Below are 18,340 nucleotides of genomic sequence, written 5' to 3'. Positions count from 1 at the left end.
AACCTTCAGTCAGTTCCGGACAGAACCGAGTCCATGAGTTCGGAACCAGGCGGGACCCACAGGTGGACCAGCTCCTCTGGTTCTGGTTCTGTAATTGTTGACTAATGAGTTTGTTTGTTTTGGTAAAAACAGTCACGAGTTTACACAACAAACCCTCACCTGAACCTCCACACTCACCTGCAGAGCCAGCAGGTAGAAGTCCGGCTGAACCGGGTCGGACCCAGTCGCTGTGCCACCTGATCAGGTGAGGTTCTGGTTCTGACCCGCCTCCTCCCCCCTGCCCCCTCCTCCCTGTGCAGCTCGCGGGTCTCACCTGTTCTCACTTCTACCTGCGCCGCCGTCCGAACCAGCCGCTTCTTTCTTCTTCATCTCTCTTCGGTTCGGTTCTGAGAGGCTTATCTTAGAGCCGGGACCAGAACCAGAACCGGGACCAGGAGGAGGACTTAACCCAGAGGCAGCAGCAGAGCCGGTACCGGTACCGGCAGCATGTCCCGGGGGGAGCAGCGCGACGAGGCGGACTGCGTGTGTTCGGTCGGGATGAAGCTGACCTGGGACATCAACGACCCCAAACTACCGCAGGTACCGACCCAAAGACCGGCCCGGAACCGACCCAAAGACCGGCCCAGAACCGACCCAAAGACCGGCCCAGAACCGACCCAAAGACCGGCGCGGAACCGATCCAAAGACCGGCGCGGAACCGACCCAAAGACCGGCCCAGAACTGATTAATAAGTGGGATAAATATGAATGAATGTTTGATGGAACTGAAAATAATTTTGTAAAACGCCTTGAGAAATAATAATAATAATAATAATAATAATAATAATAATAATAATAATAATAATAATAATAATAATAATAATAATAATAATTAATTAATTAACCCAATCAAATAAATTAACTGTTTTAACAAATTGAAAGAAATTTAAATGGAAATTTACAGACGTTATTTTATGTTTGATAATTTTTTATTATTAAATCATTATTTTGTATTTATTATTATTATTATTAGTAATAATAATAATAATAATAATAATAATAATAAATGATTCTTCGCTCTGAACGAAATGAATTATGAACATCATAAATAGTGACGTGTCTCCAAAATGATTCATTCTTGATCGGATCCAAATGTTCTGATATAAAACCGTAAGAACGGAATGTTTTGGGTCCGAATCAGAACCGAGTCAAAAGCGGAACCGCTTCGGATTGAACTGAAAACCTTTCTGCTGCTAAAACCCGCTTTGGTTCGGTTGGGTTCGGTTCTGACGACAGAGAATGAAACTACATTCAGGATAAAAATTAAAACCAAAACGAGTCAGAACCAGAACCGCTCAGAGCGCCTGAACAGAACCCGAACCGACCGCGAAGGACCGCAGAGGAAAAGATTTTATTAAAACAAAAATATAAATGAATCAGAATTTATTTCAAAATTGAAGAATAAATTCTGAGAATGAAATGTTTTATTTATCGGGTTCAGTTTGGGCCAGAGACCGAACTCTGCAAGGTTCGGTTCCAAACGGATCAGAGATCAGTTCTAGAAATAAAAACAGCAAAACATTTTCATTTAGTTTCATTTCATTTTTTCTTTAGTCCTGAATTATTGAATTATTTATAAATTCTTCTTTAATCACTGAATGCGGATAAAATGAGGTTCGGTCCAGTTACTGTCCGCGGCGGTTCCGGGACACATTCTACTGGTTCTCATCCACTCACAACCAGAACCGGTCCAATAAATACTGCTCCGGTTCCGAACCTCTGATAAAAATCCGACAAGAACCGAAAAAATATAAATAAATAATAATTATGATAGTAAATAAACTTATATTTAAATTAAAAGTTTAACAGTAGAATTAAACAGAAAGAGAGCAGATACGGATTTATGCTTAGAACCAGAACCAGAACCAGAACCAATCGCTTAAAGAAAAGACAGAAAAACACAAGAAACCGAAATTACAATAAAGATTAAAATGTTTATTTCTGGTTTCGGATTTTTGGAAAATTGTAAATAATAATAATAATAATAATAATAATAATCACTGCACAGTGGTGCAGTTGGTAACACTGTTGCCAAGAAGGTCCTGGGTTCGATTCCCGGCTTGTTCTCCCTGTGCATGGTGGGTTCTCTCTGGTTCTCTGGTTTCCTCCCAGTCCAGAAGACTGTCAGGTTAACTGGTCTCTCTAAATTCTCCCTAGGTGTGTGTGTGTGTGTGTGTGTGTGTGTGTGTGTGTGGGTGTGTGTGTGTGTGGGTGTGTGTGTGTGTGTTCATGGTTGTTTGTCCGTCTGTCTCTGTGTTGCCTGGCAACAGACTGGCGACCTGTCCAGGTGACCCCACCTCAGCAGCTCCTCCTGACCTACTGGGGACCAGGGCTTAGAAAATGGATGAATAATAATAATAATAATAATAACAATAATAATAATAATAATAATAATAATAATAAAACCAAGACAAAACAAAAAAATATTATTATTATTATTATATTTCTATTAAGAACTCGGTTCTTTTTTAGTTTAAATGTGACTTTGTCTTGAACTCATGTCCCTGAACTCTGGTTCTGGTTCTGGTTCTGGTCTCCTGCAGCTTAGCTGTAGTGGTGACATCAGAACCAGCTCTCTGGGTCGGCTCAGATGTCAGCTATGAAGGTCCAAAAGCTGCAGCTGAAGTTCTGGAACATTGGATCCAGTCAGACCAACTTGGTTCTGTTCAACCCAGTTGGATCCCAGTAGCCCAGGGGTGGGTAACTACAGGCCTGGAGGACCTGGAGGACCTGGAGGACCTGGAGAGCCTGGAGGACCTGGAGGACCTGGAGGACCTAGAGAGCCTGGAGGACCTAGAGAGCCTGGAGGACCTAGAGAGCCTGGAGGACCTGGAGGACCTGGAGGACCTGGAGGACCTGGAGGACCTGGAGGACCTAGAGAGCCTGGAGGACCTGGAGGACCTGGAGGACCTGGAGGACCTGGAGGACCTGGAGGACCTGGAGGACCTAGAGAGCCTGGAGGACCTAGAGAGCCTGGAGGACCTGGAGGACCTGGAGGACCTGGAGGACCTGGAGGACCTGGAGAGCCTAAAAGTCTCCTGCAACTTTTAGATGTGTCTCTGCTTCAACACACCTGAAATAATGAGGTCGTTAGCAGAACCTGCAGAACCTGAGTTTTCTTAGGAGGAGATTCGGCTGTTGGACTAAAGTGTGTTGGACCAGAGAGACAAGAATCACAGAACACCGGACCTCCAGAACCAGGACTGCCCACCCTGCAGTAACCAGTACATCAGGTCCAAGATGAAAACTGCTGCTTCACTGGACCAGCATGTGGAGAGAAAATCTCTGCTTTAACAGGAAGAAACCTCCAGCAGAACCAGAACCAGAACCAGGTTCAGCACCAGTTGGAGGTTTGAAGGCAGAGCAGAACCAATTGGACCCAGTTAAAGTTTCCATAAACATGACTGACTGTAAAAATGCAGCAGCACAAAGAATTCACACCCAGGAACCAGAGGAGAAACGGGAGGAGAGACAGGAGGAGAGACGGGAGGAGAAACGGGAGGAGAGACGGGAGGAGAAACGGGAGGAGAAACAGGAGGAGAAACGGGAGGAGAGACAGGAGGAGAGACGGGAGGAGAAACGGGAGGAGAAACGAGAGGAGAGACAGGAGGAGAAACGGGAGGAGAGACAGGAGGAGAAACGGGAGGAGAGACGGGAGGAGAAACGGGAGGAGAAACAGGAGGAGAGACAGGAGGAGAAACGGGAGGAGAAACGGTAGGAGAAACGGGAGGAGAGACAGGAGGAGAAACGGGAGGAGAAACAGGAGGAGAGACGGGAGGAGAAACGGGAGGAGAGACGGGAGGAGAAACAGGAGGAGAGACGGGAGGAGAAACGGGAGGAGAAACGAGAGGAGAAACAGGAGGAGAAACAGGAGGAGAGACAGGAGGAGAAACGAGAGGAGAGACGGGAGGAGAGACGGGAGGAGAAACGGGAGGAGAAACAGGAGGAGAGACAGGAGGAGAAACGGGAGGAGAAACAGGAGGAGAGACAGGAGGAGAAACGGGAGGAGAAACGGGAGGAGAGACAGGAGGAGAAACGGGAGGAGAGACAGGAGGAGAGACGGGAGGAGAAACGGGAGGAGAGACGGGAGGAGAAACGGGAGGAGAAACAGGAGGAGAGACAGGAGGAGAAACGGGAGGAGAAACGGTAGGAGAAACGGGAGGAGAGACAGGAGGAGAAACGGGAGGAGAAACAGGAGGAGAGACGGGAGGAGAAACGGGAGGAGAGACGGGAGGAGAAACAGGAGGAGAGACGGGAGGAGAAACGGGAGGAGAGACAGGAGGAGAAACGGGAGGAGAAACAGGAGGAGAGACGGGAGGAGAAACGGGAGGAGAGACGGGAGGAGAAACAGGAGGAGAGACGGGAGGAGAAACGGGAGGAGAAACGAGAGGAGAAACAGGAGGAGAAACGGGAGGAGAGACGGGAGGAGAGACGAGAGGAGAAACGGGAGGAGAGACGGGAGGAGAAACGGGAGGAGAGACGGGAGGAGAGACGGGAGGAGAGACGGGAGGAGAAACGGGAGGAGAGACAGGAGGAGAAACAGGAGGAGAGACAGGAGGAGAAACGGGAGGAGAAACAGGAGGAGAGACGGGAGGAGAAACGGGAGGAGAGACGGGAGGAGAAACGGGAGGAGAAACAGGAGGAGAGACGGGAGGAGAGACGGGAGGAGAAACGGGAGGAGAAACGGGAGGAGAGACAGGAGGAGAAACGGGAGGAGAGACGGGAGGAGAAACGGGAGGAGAGACGGGAGGAGAGACGGGAGGAGAGACAGGAGGAGAAACGGGAGGAGAGACGGGAGGAGAGACAGGAGGAGAAACGGGAGGAGAGACGGGAGGAGAGACAGGAGGAGAAACAGGAGGAGAGACAGGAGGAGAGACAGGAGGAGAGACAGGAGGAGAGACAGGAGGAGAAACGGGAGGAGAGACAGGAGGAGAGACAGGAGGAGAGACAGGAGGAGAGACAGGAGGAGAAACGGGAGGAGAGACAGGAGGAGAAACGGGAGGAGAGACGGGAGGAGAAACAGGAGGAGAAACAGGAGGAGAGACAGGAGGAGAAACGGGAGGAGAGACAGGAGGAGAGACAGGAGGAGAAACGGGAGGAGAGACAGGAGGAGAAACGGGAGGAGAGACAGGAGGAGAGACAGGAGGAGAGACAGGAGGAGAAACGGGAGGAGAGACAGGAGGAGAGACAGGAGGAGAAACGGGAGGAGAGACAGGAGGAGAGACAGGAGGAGAGACAGGAGGAGAGACAGGAGGAGAGACGGGAGGAGAGACAGGAGGAGAGACAGGAGGAGAAACGGGAGGAGAGACGGGAGGAGAGACAGGAGGAGAGACAGGAGGAGAAACAGGAGGAGAGACGGGAGGAGAAACGGGAGGAGAGACAGGAGGAGAGACAGGAGGAGAGACAGGAGGAGAAACGGGAGGAGAAACGGGGAGATGGAAATAATCCTAATAATCTATGACTATAGAAAACATGATAAATTAGGACGAGACAAAGACATGAGAGGAAACCAGAACAGATAATAATTGTTTAGTTTTAGTTTATCACTTTATTTTGGTAAATTGTCCACATTAAACACAGGAAACAACAAAAGAAAGAAAAAGGAGAATAAATAAAGCCATAATTCACCGAACAGAAACAGGCTGAAGGTTTTTCCTGTTTTTATGTCCAACAAACTACCAGCATATTTTCACAATACATATAAATATCATATAACAGCCTGAGATCAGATCATTTTACATTTTAAAGCTCTGTTAACGTTCACTAAGAAAGGACAGAACTAATCATCATCATCATCATCATCATCATAACCCCAATCATTCAATTCTTTCCACAGTTTCACACCAATATCTTATCAATATCATTACAATCTTTGGATTTCTTATTTTTTAATTTTTTGAATATGTCACTCTCTATTCCCAGGAACGTTGTATTAATATTATTACATTTATAATTATGTTTTCCATCTCTAACTTTTGTCAATTTGTTTACTAAATTAGGACCGATATTAACAAAGTATTTATTAAAAACTTCAACAATATCCTCTTTTTTCCATTATAGTGTTGTGTTTAATACATATTGGGAAATTTCTATCTTTATTGTTTTTAATAATACTATTAATTATATTCCAAGTTTCCTTAATATTATTGCAGTATTTTTGCAGCAACCTATCATAATAATCCTGCTTTCCTTTCTCAGCACTAACTTTGACTTATTTTTATATATTTTATATGTTTCTTCTTAATAAAATCCTTACATAACTTGTTTTTCTTTTTAAATGCCTTCTCCAAACTTTCTGTCATTCAGGAAGTTCATCTATTTTTGGATGTTTGTTTATATTCTTTAAGGGGACAATAATGATTATAAATTCTTAGAAATATTTCCAAAAACATATTATATGACTTATTAACATCATCAACATAAACATTTGGCTAATTATAATTTAATAATTCTACTTTCATTTCTTGCAGGTAATTTTTTTCTAACTAAATTAGTCATTTGCTTTATCATATTTAAGTTTAACTGATTACTAATATCCAACATAGTAAACATGGAAAATGATCAGTTATATCAGTGACCAACAATCCGCTTTTTGTTTTCACATTGAACATATTTATAAAAACATTATTGATTAATGACTCACTGTCTTTAATTATTCATGTAGGTTTTAGGATTAACGGATAGAAACCTGAAACAAACATTGTATTTATAAATTCTGTCATTTTAGTATGCTCATTATATTTCAACAAATCAATATTAAAATCTCCACAAATAAAATTAAACTCTTCATTGTGCCTTTCATACATCTGTAATATTTTCTTACTAAACTCGTCTATGGAAGTTCAGGAGTTCGATAAACACGACTAGTGAATATTTGCTCCCTGAGTTTTAACAAACATTCCATCAAGTTATCAACTGAAAATGTCATTTTAGCAACAATCATAAATCTCAATCCAGACCAAACATCATCATCATCATCATCATCATCATCATCATCATCATCACCACCTCTCCTTTGGTTTATAAAGACGGAACATTTGGTATCCAGAACGTTTCCCTCAGATTATTACCACTCTACATTTATCATCATATTTTATCTGAGAAAAGCTGCTGTGCATACTCCTACTATTAAAGTGAATTAATGACCTGACATTAATAATGTCTGCAGAATAATATTCAGTATTATAACTGGAATTGGTCTCTGGGTCTATATCAGTTTCTATATCATAAAATTTATGATCTGTAAGATCAAAACACTTCAATTCTTTGACTCGTGACTAAATGATATATTTTCACTTCCATTAGTTCAGAACCAAAAAAACAGAAATGCAAAAAATCAAAGCATAGAAACTGTAACTCCAGCAGTATCTAGTCAATGTTCGTCTATATTTCTCCAGCTCAGCAACATTTCTCATGGTTAGAAGCTCAGTTTGCTCAGGAAAACCATTAAGTTTTATCAGTGTCTTACAATTCCTGGTCCATGTTGCCTGTATTTTCTTCTCTTTTTTCAATATCCTGGTTTGGTAAACAATCTCTGCATCCTTCTTTGTGAGGTTTTCATTCACATCTGTTCCCTTTAGTTTTTCTGCAACTTTTAGCAGTTCAGTTTTGTGTTTTGTACTCACAAATTGAAGGATGATATTTGGTCTTTTTTCCTTTTATCCAGATTTGTGTTTGGTTTTTGTGGCATTGTATAACAAGCAGCAAACGTTTTACTGTCCAGCAGAATCTCTTTGCTGCTGAAGAACTTGATAACTTGCTGCTCAAGAGAAACTAGTTCATCTTGTGGTGCATCTTCCCCTTTCTTGTCTTCTGCTGTTGTCCTGCGTTTGTGCGGTGCGTCGTCTTGAGTCCAGATTTCACCACATCCTCCAAACTGTTCCAGGTCCTCCACTCTTTTTCCAACTCTTCTGTCTTCTCATCCTTTTATTTGATAATTGCTTTCAGTTGTTGAATTTCTCCAATCAAACGCATCAGACATGTTTGTTGCTTCACCACCTGACTCAGTTCTTCTGACATAACATTCAATGACAGCTTGAGTTCTTTCGTATCTTTTGTTAAACTTGAAGATATTTTGCTACTTGTCAACTGCTGAGAATCTTGATAGTTAACGAGGCCTTTGCTGGCTGTTCAAGCACATTTAGTAAAAGTGCTTAACATTGAAAAAATGGCAGAAATGGTCCTACAAGTCCAAACATTAGTTGAATATCAAAGTGCAGAACTTCAACATTTGCTTGGATGTTGAGTTGTATTTCAGATATTCAATAGATTTCACTTAATTGCAGGCCAGATCCGCACACTCCCTCCTAGCCAGCGGCCATCTTGTTAACATTGTCTGTCCCTGTGTCCCCTGTCTGTCACAAGGACCTGAAGCAGTTGGACCCATTCCAGGAGTGGACAGACGGCTATGTCCGCTACATCTACAGCGGTGAGAAACATTTGTTCTTCTGTCTTATTTGACCAATCAACAGACAGGAGGCTGTTACCATGGCAACAGAAAACAAACCTTGATGAGTTGAGCTTTTCTTTGTGGAGTTGATCTGACCACAGGAGCGAGGGGTTAGGGTTAGGGTTAGGGCTCTGCCCTCCTGATGGCATCACGGAGGCGGCCCTGCAGACTTGCGGCTGATTGGTCCTCGGTGTTGTGGTTCGTTGCAGGCGACGATAAGAACGCCCAGAGACACCTGTCGGGCTGGGCCATGAGGAACACCAACAACCACAACTGCCAGATCCTGAAGAAGTCGTGCCTGGGGGTGGTGGTGTGTTCCCGGGGCTGCGCCCTGCCAGACGGCGCCCGCCTACAGCTGCGCCCCGCCATCTGCGACAAGGCCAGGCAGAAACAGCAGAGTAAGGCTAACCCGCTAAGACCAGAGTACTGGGGTACTGGGATACCGGAGTACTGAGGTACTGGGGTACAGAGGCGTCGCCCGGCTGATCAGACTCTGTGTTTCAGAGAAGATGTGTCCAAACTGCAGCGCTGCTCTGGAGCTGCTGCCCTGCCGCGGCCACAGCGGATACCCGGTCACCAACTTCTGGAGAGTCGACGGCAAGGCCATCTTCTTCCAGGTGAACACCTCTGACCTTTGCTCTCTGACCAACCAATTAACTAACCACCCATCCACTTACCTTCCATCACATGCTGACCTCCAGCCCAGTCTTTGTTTCTTGAGGAAATGTTGTGCTTTCTGTCTGATGATGTTCTGGTTCTGGTTCTTCAGGCTAAAGGTGTCCATGACCATCCCAGACCAGAGTCCAAGTCTGAGACCGAAGCCAGAAGGAGTTCAGTGAAGAGACGAGTCAATTCCCCTCCGTTTACCCCGAAGAGACGCCTGATGGAGAGCCAGGTCTGATGATGATGATGATGACGATAATGGTGATGATGATGATGATGATGGTGGTGGTGATGATGATGATGATGAGGAGGAGGAGGAGGAGGAGGAGGATGATGAGGAGGATGATGATGGTGATGATGATGATGATGATGGTGACGATGATGATGATGGTGATGATGGTGATGATGATGATGAGGAGGATGATGATGATGAGGATGATGATGATGACGATTGCGATGGTGATGATGATGATGATGATGAGGAGGAGGATGATGATGAGGAGGATGATGATGGTGATGATGATGATGATGAATATGATGACGATGACGATGATGATAATGATGATGAAGGTGGCTGTTTGTTGTTGTTTACCCTCTCAGGCTTTAGGCCCCGCCCTCCTCTGTGTGGAACCAGCAGAAAGGATTTCCTTCATTGAGCCGAACTTTCCGCAGCATTACCCACAATTCCAGAGCAGTGAGCCTTACTACAACCCCCACAATGCACTGGGAGAGGCCCCGCCCGCCCTCCAGAAACCAGCCAACCCAAGACTGTACATGGGCCGACCCGGCTACGACTTCCAGGGATACCTGGCCTCACCTTCGTATCCTGTGACCTCTGACCTCTGCGACCCCAGGTCAGGCTCACACATCCAGCCCAGACCAAGTTCTGTTTCTGGTTCAGACTTCACTCAGAACCACTTTACTCCTGAGTTTCACCATGGAAACAGGATCAAGCAGAAGACTGGAGATTTAATTCAGATCCAGAACCAGAATCGGGTTCTTCTGATGCGCTCCGGTTTGACCAGAACTCTGTAACTCACAGGTTTAGTTCAGAACCAGAACCAGAACCAGAACCAGAGAGATAGGGTCTTTGCTGGGTTTGTATGTGTGACCCAGATCCGGGTTTGTTTCCAGGGTAACGCCCGTCCTGGGCTCCTCTTCAGCGCCTCCATCTTCCTCGGCTCCGCTCTCATCCTCCTCATCCTCCTTCGACCCGCAGACGAAGGCGCCGCCGGCCTGGAAGGATCTCCTGAAGAGCTCTGCCCCCTACGCTGATAACCACCACTACTACAGCGCAGAGTACCCCTGCCGTTACTCTAGCAACGCCCCAGGGTCACCCGCTGGTCTGCAGACCATTATCACCACGACAACCAAGGTAAGCCGGGGTCAGTTGGGGGTCAGAAAAAGAACGGTCCTCCATTTTGTTTACACCGTCCTTTTCAGAACACCAGAGACTCAGCAGGTCCGACCCAGTTAGACAGAAATACAGAACAAACCCAGTCAGACAAGAAGACAAAACCACACAGATCAATGGCACATGGTCCGGTCCGGTCCGATCCAGTTTGAACAGACTGATCTGGTCCAGTCCGGTGTAACCCTTGATACGGTCCGGTCCAGTCTGACCTGAAATGCAGCATCATCTCCTTTGATGCTTATCAGTTTTTTAAGGTAAGCAGGTCCTGCTGTTTGGATCCGGTCCTAGGTTTTGGAGCAGTCCTTCCTCCAGAGAAAGGAAACAGTCCAGGAGAACCAGAACCAAAACCAGGCTCAGTAAGCGCACAACAGACTGGAGGTACTTTCATGCAAAGTCCTCCTCAGGGTAGAAGGCTGCAGTGGTTCTGACGTGGCTCCTGTGGTGGCTCGGTCCACCATGGAGTCGAGGACTTCAGGACTCTGTCAGTCCAGCTGTGCCATGAAGGATGGCTGAAACCTCGTCCTACAGGTAGAGGACCTTCCAGCAGGGTCTCCTAACCGCCGCTGGACTTCTTTGGTTCAGATAGTTCTGGTTCTTTGAAGCTTGCTTGCTCAGTTCTCTCAGGGTCACATTAAAGTCCTAACCCAGGGTGCCCTGGAGCCGGTTGGACGTGTCCTAACCCAGCCTCAGTGTTAGCAGTAAATGGATGTCTGTTATCAGTGTACACTGAGTGTGTGTGACAGAGAAAGCGTGGTGTTTGTGGTGGCAGTGACGATGAGGGTGCTTTTCTCCTTGTCCTCTCCAGGTGTCCTACCAGCCCTGTCCCAAGCCTCCGGGGGCGCTGCCTCCCTACCAGTCCTGTCCCAAACCGTCGGTCGGCCTGCCGTCCTACCAGCCTGCCAAAGCCGCCGGTCTGCCCGGCTGCTCGTCCCTGCTGGAAGACGCGTCTCCGTCTTCGTACTCTACTGAGGTCAAGGTGACCGAGGAGTCCGGCGGAGTCATCAAGTCTCTGTCGTTTCCTCCAGAACCTCTGCAGACCAAGACGGAGCGGCTGGACCCCTACGACTACCACTACGCCTACCCCAACGCCTATCGCTATGACGACTACTGACTCAGCAACGACTCTGCCGCCATGGCAACTGAAACTGATGAACCAGACTTCCAGACGGAGGAAGGGTTCAGGTTCTGACCCGAATCACCAAACCTTCAGAGGACGAATCAGAGCCATCAGATGAATCTTGTTCTGGAGGTTCTGTCCAGACCGGCCCAATCCGTCCACAGGACCTCTAGATGGTTCTGTAGTTCTGCTCGGGTCGGTTCTGAAGGTGTCAGATCTTATTAAATGTGCAGTAACTGTTGTTTTTTATGAATGATCTGCTTACCGTCCTGATTCTGTCACCGATCCAAACAAGATGTCTAACACGGACCTGAACCGGGTTCTGACCTGGTCCTGACCAGATTCTGACCGGACCCCGACTGAATTCTGACCCCTTGGTCTGAGGCAGCTCCACCCATCAGCTGCTGTCCTCTGGGTGGCGCTGCTACGCCTGCGGGGTTCCTGAACAATGACAGAGAACGTTTTGTTGTTCTGGAAGAACCCGGAAGGTTCTGGTTCCGCCTGCGTGTTGCAGCCATTACCCAGTCAGATGTCTGAACCGGTTTTATTCAGCCAACCGGATCGTCATCATCCAGTCACATTTTCACCCTGTCATCCATTTATAAAGATTGAAGCTAAATGTTTAGTTTTGGACAACTGAACTTTTATCTCCAAGCTAAACATAAATCTAATATTCAGCTAAATTTGCATCTTAGCTAAACAAACATTAAGCTAAACTGCATATATTTAGCCTCACAGCAAATAGGTAACTTGTAAAATCAATATTTAGCTCCAGGCTAAATGTGTAGTTTGGAGTTAGACATGCTAGCTAAATAGTTAGCCTCAAGCTAAATAGTTAGCCTCAAGCTAAATAGTTAGCCTCAAGCTACAAGTTTGCAACTAAACATTTAGTTTTTAGCTAAACTCCAAACTATTAATAAGTTTTAACTCTAAATATTTAGTCTGCTAACAGATTTTTAGCTTCAAATTGTGTGATGTGAAACTGTGGAAATGTTCTGGTCGGGCTGCCGGTCCACAGAACCAGCAGGGAACCATCTGTTGGCCTGCCTGGTTCTGGCCAGGTTCTGGTTTGGTTCTGGTTGGTGAAATTGGACTCAGAGTTCTACAGATCCAGAAGTTTTGTTCTGCTGAGCATAAAACCAACCCAGAACCAGGTGACCCAGTTGAATTTATGAGGACTGGTTTTGGTTCTGATGGTCTGTCCCACATTTCAGCTGATGAAGAATAAAAAGGTTCTGACATTTCTGAGTTGGACTTACTTTCCTTCAGCAGAACCGGCCGGGTTCTACCAACCTCACAGGAACATTAAGGGTTCTGTTCTGAAATGTTTCCTGCTTTCTGTTCTGGTTGGCCCGGCCGGCTCTGCCGGACCCGTCTGGGCCCGGCGCCTCAGGTTGAGCAGCCTGCAGCAGTGATCAAAGCGGTGGTGTTTGGACACGGGCCGGTTCCGGTCGGGGTGAGTAATAAATGTTGTTTTGACAGAAACGTGTGGGAACAGAACCGGCTCTGTCCTCAGACTGAACCTCTAAACCTGCCCGCTCTTCCTCCTCCTCCTCTTCCTCAGCTCACCTCATGCGGTTCTACAGAACCAGCTGGGCCCAAAGTTCAGGAACCGGAGCGGATAGGGACCCAACAGTTCTTTGGGTTTCTATCACAGGTAAAGCAGAACAGTTCTGGTTCTGGTTCTGTAACATCTTCAGGTCTAGTTCTCCTGGATCCTTCTGGATTCGTTCAGAACCAAGCTATTACTTTTGGTTCTGACCCACTTTCTGGTTTAGCAGCAGAATCTGAAGTTTGGAGTTTTGCTAAAAACTAAGATGAGTGAAAACATCAGAAAGGTTCTGAAGAAAAATCACCAGGCTCAGACCAGAACCAGAACCAGGTTGAGATCTGGATCAGCCGGGTCATAACAGAACCAACACAGGAAAGTTCTAGTTTTTATTAGTGATAAAGACGGATGGATGTCGGATGATCCGGCTGATCTGGAATCAGATCTACTGCAGAGGGAATCCTGTCACCTGATTGGCTGCTGTGTTTCCTCAGCAGCCGGGACGGGGTTATTATAGTTATTATTATTATTACTATTATTACTACTATTATTTTTATTATTATTAATATATTATTATACTATTATTACTAGTTATTTTTATTATTATTATTATTAAGTAGTATTATTATTATTATTACTTATTACTATTATTGTTATTATTATTATTATTAGTATGTATGATTACGATTATTACCTTATTAGTATTAGGAGTATAGCTATATTGATTACTATATTGTTATTATTATTATTATTATTATTATTACTATTATTAATTATTATTAGTATTACCGTATTAATTATTATTATTACTATTATTATTATTATTATTATTACGATTAATTTATTACTATTATGACTATTAATTATTATTATTATGATTATTATGATTATTATTACTATTACTATTATTATTATTACTAGTATTATTATTGATTATTATGATTACTATTATTATTAGTTATTACGTTTATTATTATTACTATACTTATTATTACTAGTATTATTACTTTATTATTACTATTATTATTATTATTACTATTATTATTATTATTACTTTTATTATTACTATTATTATTATTATTATTATTATTATTACTATTATTATTATTATTATTACTATTATTATTATTATTACTTTTATTATTATTACTATTATTATTATTATTATTATTATTATTATTATTATTATTATTATTATTACTATTATTATTATTATTATTATTACTATTGTTATTATTATATCATCATTATTATTAGGATATTATTATAATAATTATTCTCATTATTATTATTATGATTATGATATTAGATATTATTATAATATTATTATTACATGTGGTCTTTCTCCTGTTGATCTTCAGCTTTAGTTCAGCTGATTTATGATACATCATCTACTGAACACAATAAACACAAACAAGTTTTTCTGTTTCTCTTATTAATATATAAATGCAGCACAAATCTGCAGCACAACAGTGAGCCGCCATTTTAGTAGCTCCCCTGAACATTTACCCACTTCCTGTCGCTTTGGGAAGCTTCTTCATCCTTCCTGTCTCTCCATCTTCAGCTGCCAGCCCTGAAGCAACTTCGTCCCTCAATCTGAAGGTTGCTGGTTTGATTCCCGCTCCACTTAGTAACACCGTGGCCACTGTCCAGTAGCTCTCCACCATCGGAGGGTGAGTGACCGGATGCAGGGTGAAGCTCTGGCAGTTAGCAGCATGGGCTCAGGAAGCTAATGTTAGCTTGGGGTCAGAGATGTTGATGGGGCTCGGGGGTTTGAGCCGTTGGGGCTTTTGGGGGTTTGTGTTTGGGTCCCACGTGTTGAACCAGGCCCATGTTGTCCTGGAAGCAGAGCAGCAGCAACGGCGCGGCGTTCTGACTGAGCAGGTTTCTGAACGACTTCAGGAGGAATAAAGCAAACAAAACGCCATTTATGACCTCAGAGCTGCTGACGGCAACTGCTGCAGCACAAAGGTCGCGGCTGCAGCACAAAGGTTGCTGCTGCAGCAGGAAGTTGTGCTGCAGCAAACACTTCCTGCTGGAGACTCAGAGATGAAAGTCAGATCTTGATATGATGGAATCTGAAACGTTTCAGGAAAACATCTTCATGTTTACAGCAACTGAACTGAAGAGAAACAAACCGGGACATAAACAGTTCGGTCAGCTGGAGGTCCGGTTGGCATGGCAACAGCAGTCTGGGTGTTTCTGCTGTTGAACAGAGAATCCAGGTTTGTACCTGGATGGACGGATTCCCTCTGAGTGAAGCAGCAGGTGGAGGGTGGAGGGTGGAGGCTGGCCCCTATCAACAAGCTGCTGCTGCTAACAGAAGTGGAATCATATCAACTTCAAAGCAAGAAAGGAAACCAGATAAAGCAGCTGATGGAATCCATCAAAGTGCGTCAATAAGCAGGAACCAGAAGGCAATGATCTGCCGTTCCTCACAGCGTTCCTCACTTCGTTCCTCACGGCGTTCCTCACTTCGTTCCTCATTTCGTTCCTCACGGCGTTCCTCACGGCGTTCCTCACGGCGTTCCTCACGGCGTTCCTCAAGGCGTTCCTCACAGCGTTCCTCATTTCGTTCCTCATTTCGTTCCTCAAGGCGTTCCTCAAGGCGTTCCTCATTTCGTTCCTCATTTCGTTCCTCACGGCGTTCCTCACTTCGTTCCTCATTTCGTTCCTCATTTCGTTCCTCATTTCGTTCCTCGCGGCGTTCCTCATTTCGTTCCTCCCTTCGTTCCTCATTTCGTTCCTCCCTTCGTTCCTCGCGGCGTTCCTCACTTCGTTCCTCACTTCGTTCCTCATTTCGTTCCTCATTTCGTTCCTCCCTTCGTTCCTCATTTCGTTCCTCGCGGCGTTCCTCACGGCGTTCCTCACTTCGTTCCTCATTTCGTTCCTCATGGCGTTCCTCACGGCGTTCCTCAAGGCGTTCCTCACGGCGTTCCTCATTTCGTTCCTCCCTTCGTTCCTCGCGGCGTTCCTCACTTCGTTCCTCACTTCGTTCCTCATTTCGTTCCTCATTTCGTTCCTCCCTTCGTTCCTCATTTCGTTCCTCCCTTCGTTCCTCGCGGCGTTCCTCACGGCGTTCCTCACTTCGTTCCTCATTTCGTTCCTCATGGCGTTCCTCACGGCGTTCCTCAAGGCGTTCCTCACGGCGTTCCTCATTTCGTTCCTCACGGCGTTCCTCACGGCGTTCCTCACGGCGTTCCTCATTTCGTTCCTCACTTCGTTCCTCACGGCGTTCCTCACAGCGTTCCTCATTTTGTTCCTCACTTCGTTCCTCCCTTCGTTCCTCGCGGCGTTCCTCATTTCTTTCCTCACGGCGTTCCTCATTTTGTTCCTCACTTCGTTCCTCCCTTCGTTCCTCACAGCGTTCCTCATTTTGTTCCTCACTTCGTTCCTCCCTTCGTTCCTCACGGCGTTCCTCACGGCGTTCCTCATTTCGTTCCTCACGGCGTTCCTCACGGCGTTCCTCATTTCGTTCCTCACTTCGTTCCTCACGGCGTTCCTCACTTCGTTCCTCATTTCGTTCCTCACGGCGTTCCTCACGGCGTTCCTCACGGCGTTCCTCACTTCGTTCCTCATTTCGTTCCTCATGGCGTTCCTCACGGCGTTCCTCAAGGCGTTCCTCACGGCGTTCCTCATTTCGTTCCTCACGGCGTTCCTCACGGCGTTCCTCACGGCGTTCCTCATTTCGTTCCTCACTTCGTTCCTCACGGCGTTCCTCACAGCGTTCCTCATTTTGTTCCTCACTTCGTTCCTCCCTTCGTTCCTCACAGCGTTCCTCATTTTGTTCCTCACTTCGTTCCTCCCTTCGTTCCTCATGGCGTTCCTCACGGCGTTCCTCATTTCGTTCCTCACGGCGTTCCTCACGGCGTTCCTCACGGCGTTCCTCACTTCGTTCCTCACAGCGTTCCTCATTTCGTTCCTCACGGCGTTCCTCCCTTCGTTCCTCCCTTCGTTCCTCGCGGCGTTCCTCATTTCGTTCCTCACGGCGTTCCTCACTTCGTTCCTCACGGCGTTCCTCATTTCGTTCCTCACGGCGTTCCTCACTTCGTTCCTCACGGCGTTCCTCCCTTTGTTCCTCCCTTCGTTCCTCGCGGCGTTCCTCACGGCGTTCCTCACGGCGTTCCTCACTTCGTTCCTCACGGCGTTCCTCATTTCGTTCCTCACGGCGTTCCTCACTTCGTTCCTCACGGCGTTCCTCACTTCGTTCCTCGCGGCGTTCCTCACGGCGTTCCTCACGGCGTTCCTCACTTCGTTCCTCACGGCGTTCCTCACTTCGTTCCTCACGGCGTTCCTCATTTCGTTCCTCACGGCGTTCCTCACTTCGTTCCTCGCGGCGTTCCTCCCTTTGTTCCTCCCTTCGTTCCTCACGGCGTTCCTCACTTCGTTCCTCACGGCGTTCCTCACGGCGTTCCTCACAGCGTTCCTCATTTTGTTCCTCACTTCGTTCCTCCCTTCGTTCCTCGCGGCGTTCCTCATTTCGTTCCTCACGGCGTTCCTCAAGGCGTTCCTCATTTCGTTCCTCACTTCGTTCCTCGCGGCGTTCCTCACGGCGTTCCTCACTTCATTCCTCACGGCGTTCCTCACGGCGTTCCTCACAGCGTTCCTCATTTTGTTCCTCACTTCGTTCCTCACTTCGTTCCTCGCGGTGTTCCTCACGGCGTTCCTCTCTTCGTTCCTCGCGCTGCCAACAGGGATCCTCTTGGTATCGTGAGAAGTTCTTATCACAGCAGGCCGACTGGCAGAAATGTACTGTCTTCTTAAAGAAGCATGACAGCCTCTCTGATCGCTATCGGCGCCGATAGCATCGGGCCGGATGAAGTTTGCAGCTCTCTGGAAAATCAGCATCTTTTTGTGACTCAAACTCTGATAAGAAGTCGGCAGCTGGAGACGACGACGCGTCACCGAGGAGGAACTCCGTAAAGGTTCATCTGAAGCCCGGGCGGATCTGACTCACCTCTCACCGCTCTGATGTTTGAGCTCTTATTGTGACAGACAACAGGGTAGTTGCCCTTGCTTAGGTTACCAAAGGCAACTGGAGGAGCAACAAGGTTGACTGAGTGACACAAACCCGACGTGTTGGACATTCACTGGGAGACTCGCTAGAAAA

The 18,340-nt window shown here is 46.2% G+C and overlaps 1 protein-coding gene across 1 annotated transcript; it reads left to right on the top strand.

The window, feature by feature from the left end:
* The first annotated feature begins 103 nt into the window (after window positions 1–103).
* On the top strand, window positions 104–12,925 carry gcm2 (glial cells missing transcription factor 2). Its single transcript, XM_028005339.1, has 8 exons — window positions 104–579; window positions 8,403–8,466; window positions 8,697–8,885; window positions 8,992–9,104; window positions 9,257–9,382; window positions 9,751–10,004; window positions 10,285–10,525; window positions 11,370–12,925. The coding sequence occupies exons 1-8, from the start codon at window positions 487–489 to the stop codon at window positions 11,673–11,675; spliced, it is 1,386 nt and encodes a 461-aa protein (XP_027861140.1). The 5' UTR covers window positions 104–486; the 3' UTR covers window positions 11,676–12,925.
* The last annotated feature ends 5,415 nt before the right edge of the window (window positions 12,926–18,340 follow it).

Source organism: Xiphophorus couchianus, chromosome 21 (assembly GCF_001444195.1).
Source record: "Xiphophorus couchianus chromosome 21, X_couchianus-1.0, whole genome shotgun sequence".
NCBI classification, from domain to species: domain Eukaryota; kingdom Metazoa; phylum Chordata; class Actinopteri; order Cyprinodontiformes; family Poeciliidae; genus Xiphophorus; species Xiphophorus couchianus.
Note: the sequence above shows the minus strand (reverse complement) of the source record. Positions and strands in the feature narration are given on the sequence as shown.

Excerpts from the sequence above, each read along its gene's own strand:
- gcm2 (XM_028005339.1), top strand. The coding sequence starts at position 487 with ATGTCCCGGGGGGAGCAGCGCGACGAGGCGGACTGCGTGTGTTCGGTC. Across the intron at positions 580-8,402 it reads ACGACCCCAAACTACCGCAG|GACCTGAAGCAGTTGGACCC; the intron begins GTACCGACCCAA and ends GTCTGTCACAAG. Across the intron at positions 10,005-10,284 it reads TCTGACCTCTGCGACCCCAG|GGTAACGCCCGTCCTGGGCT; the intron begins GTCAGGCTCACA and ends GTTTGTTTCCAG.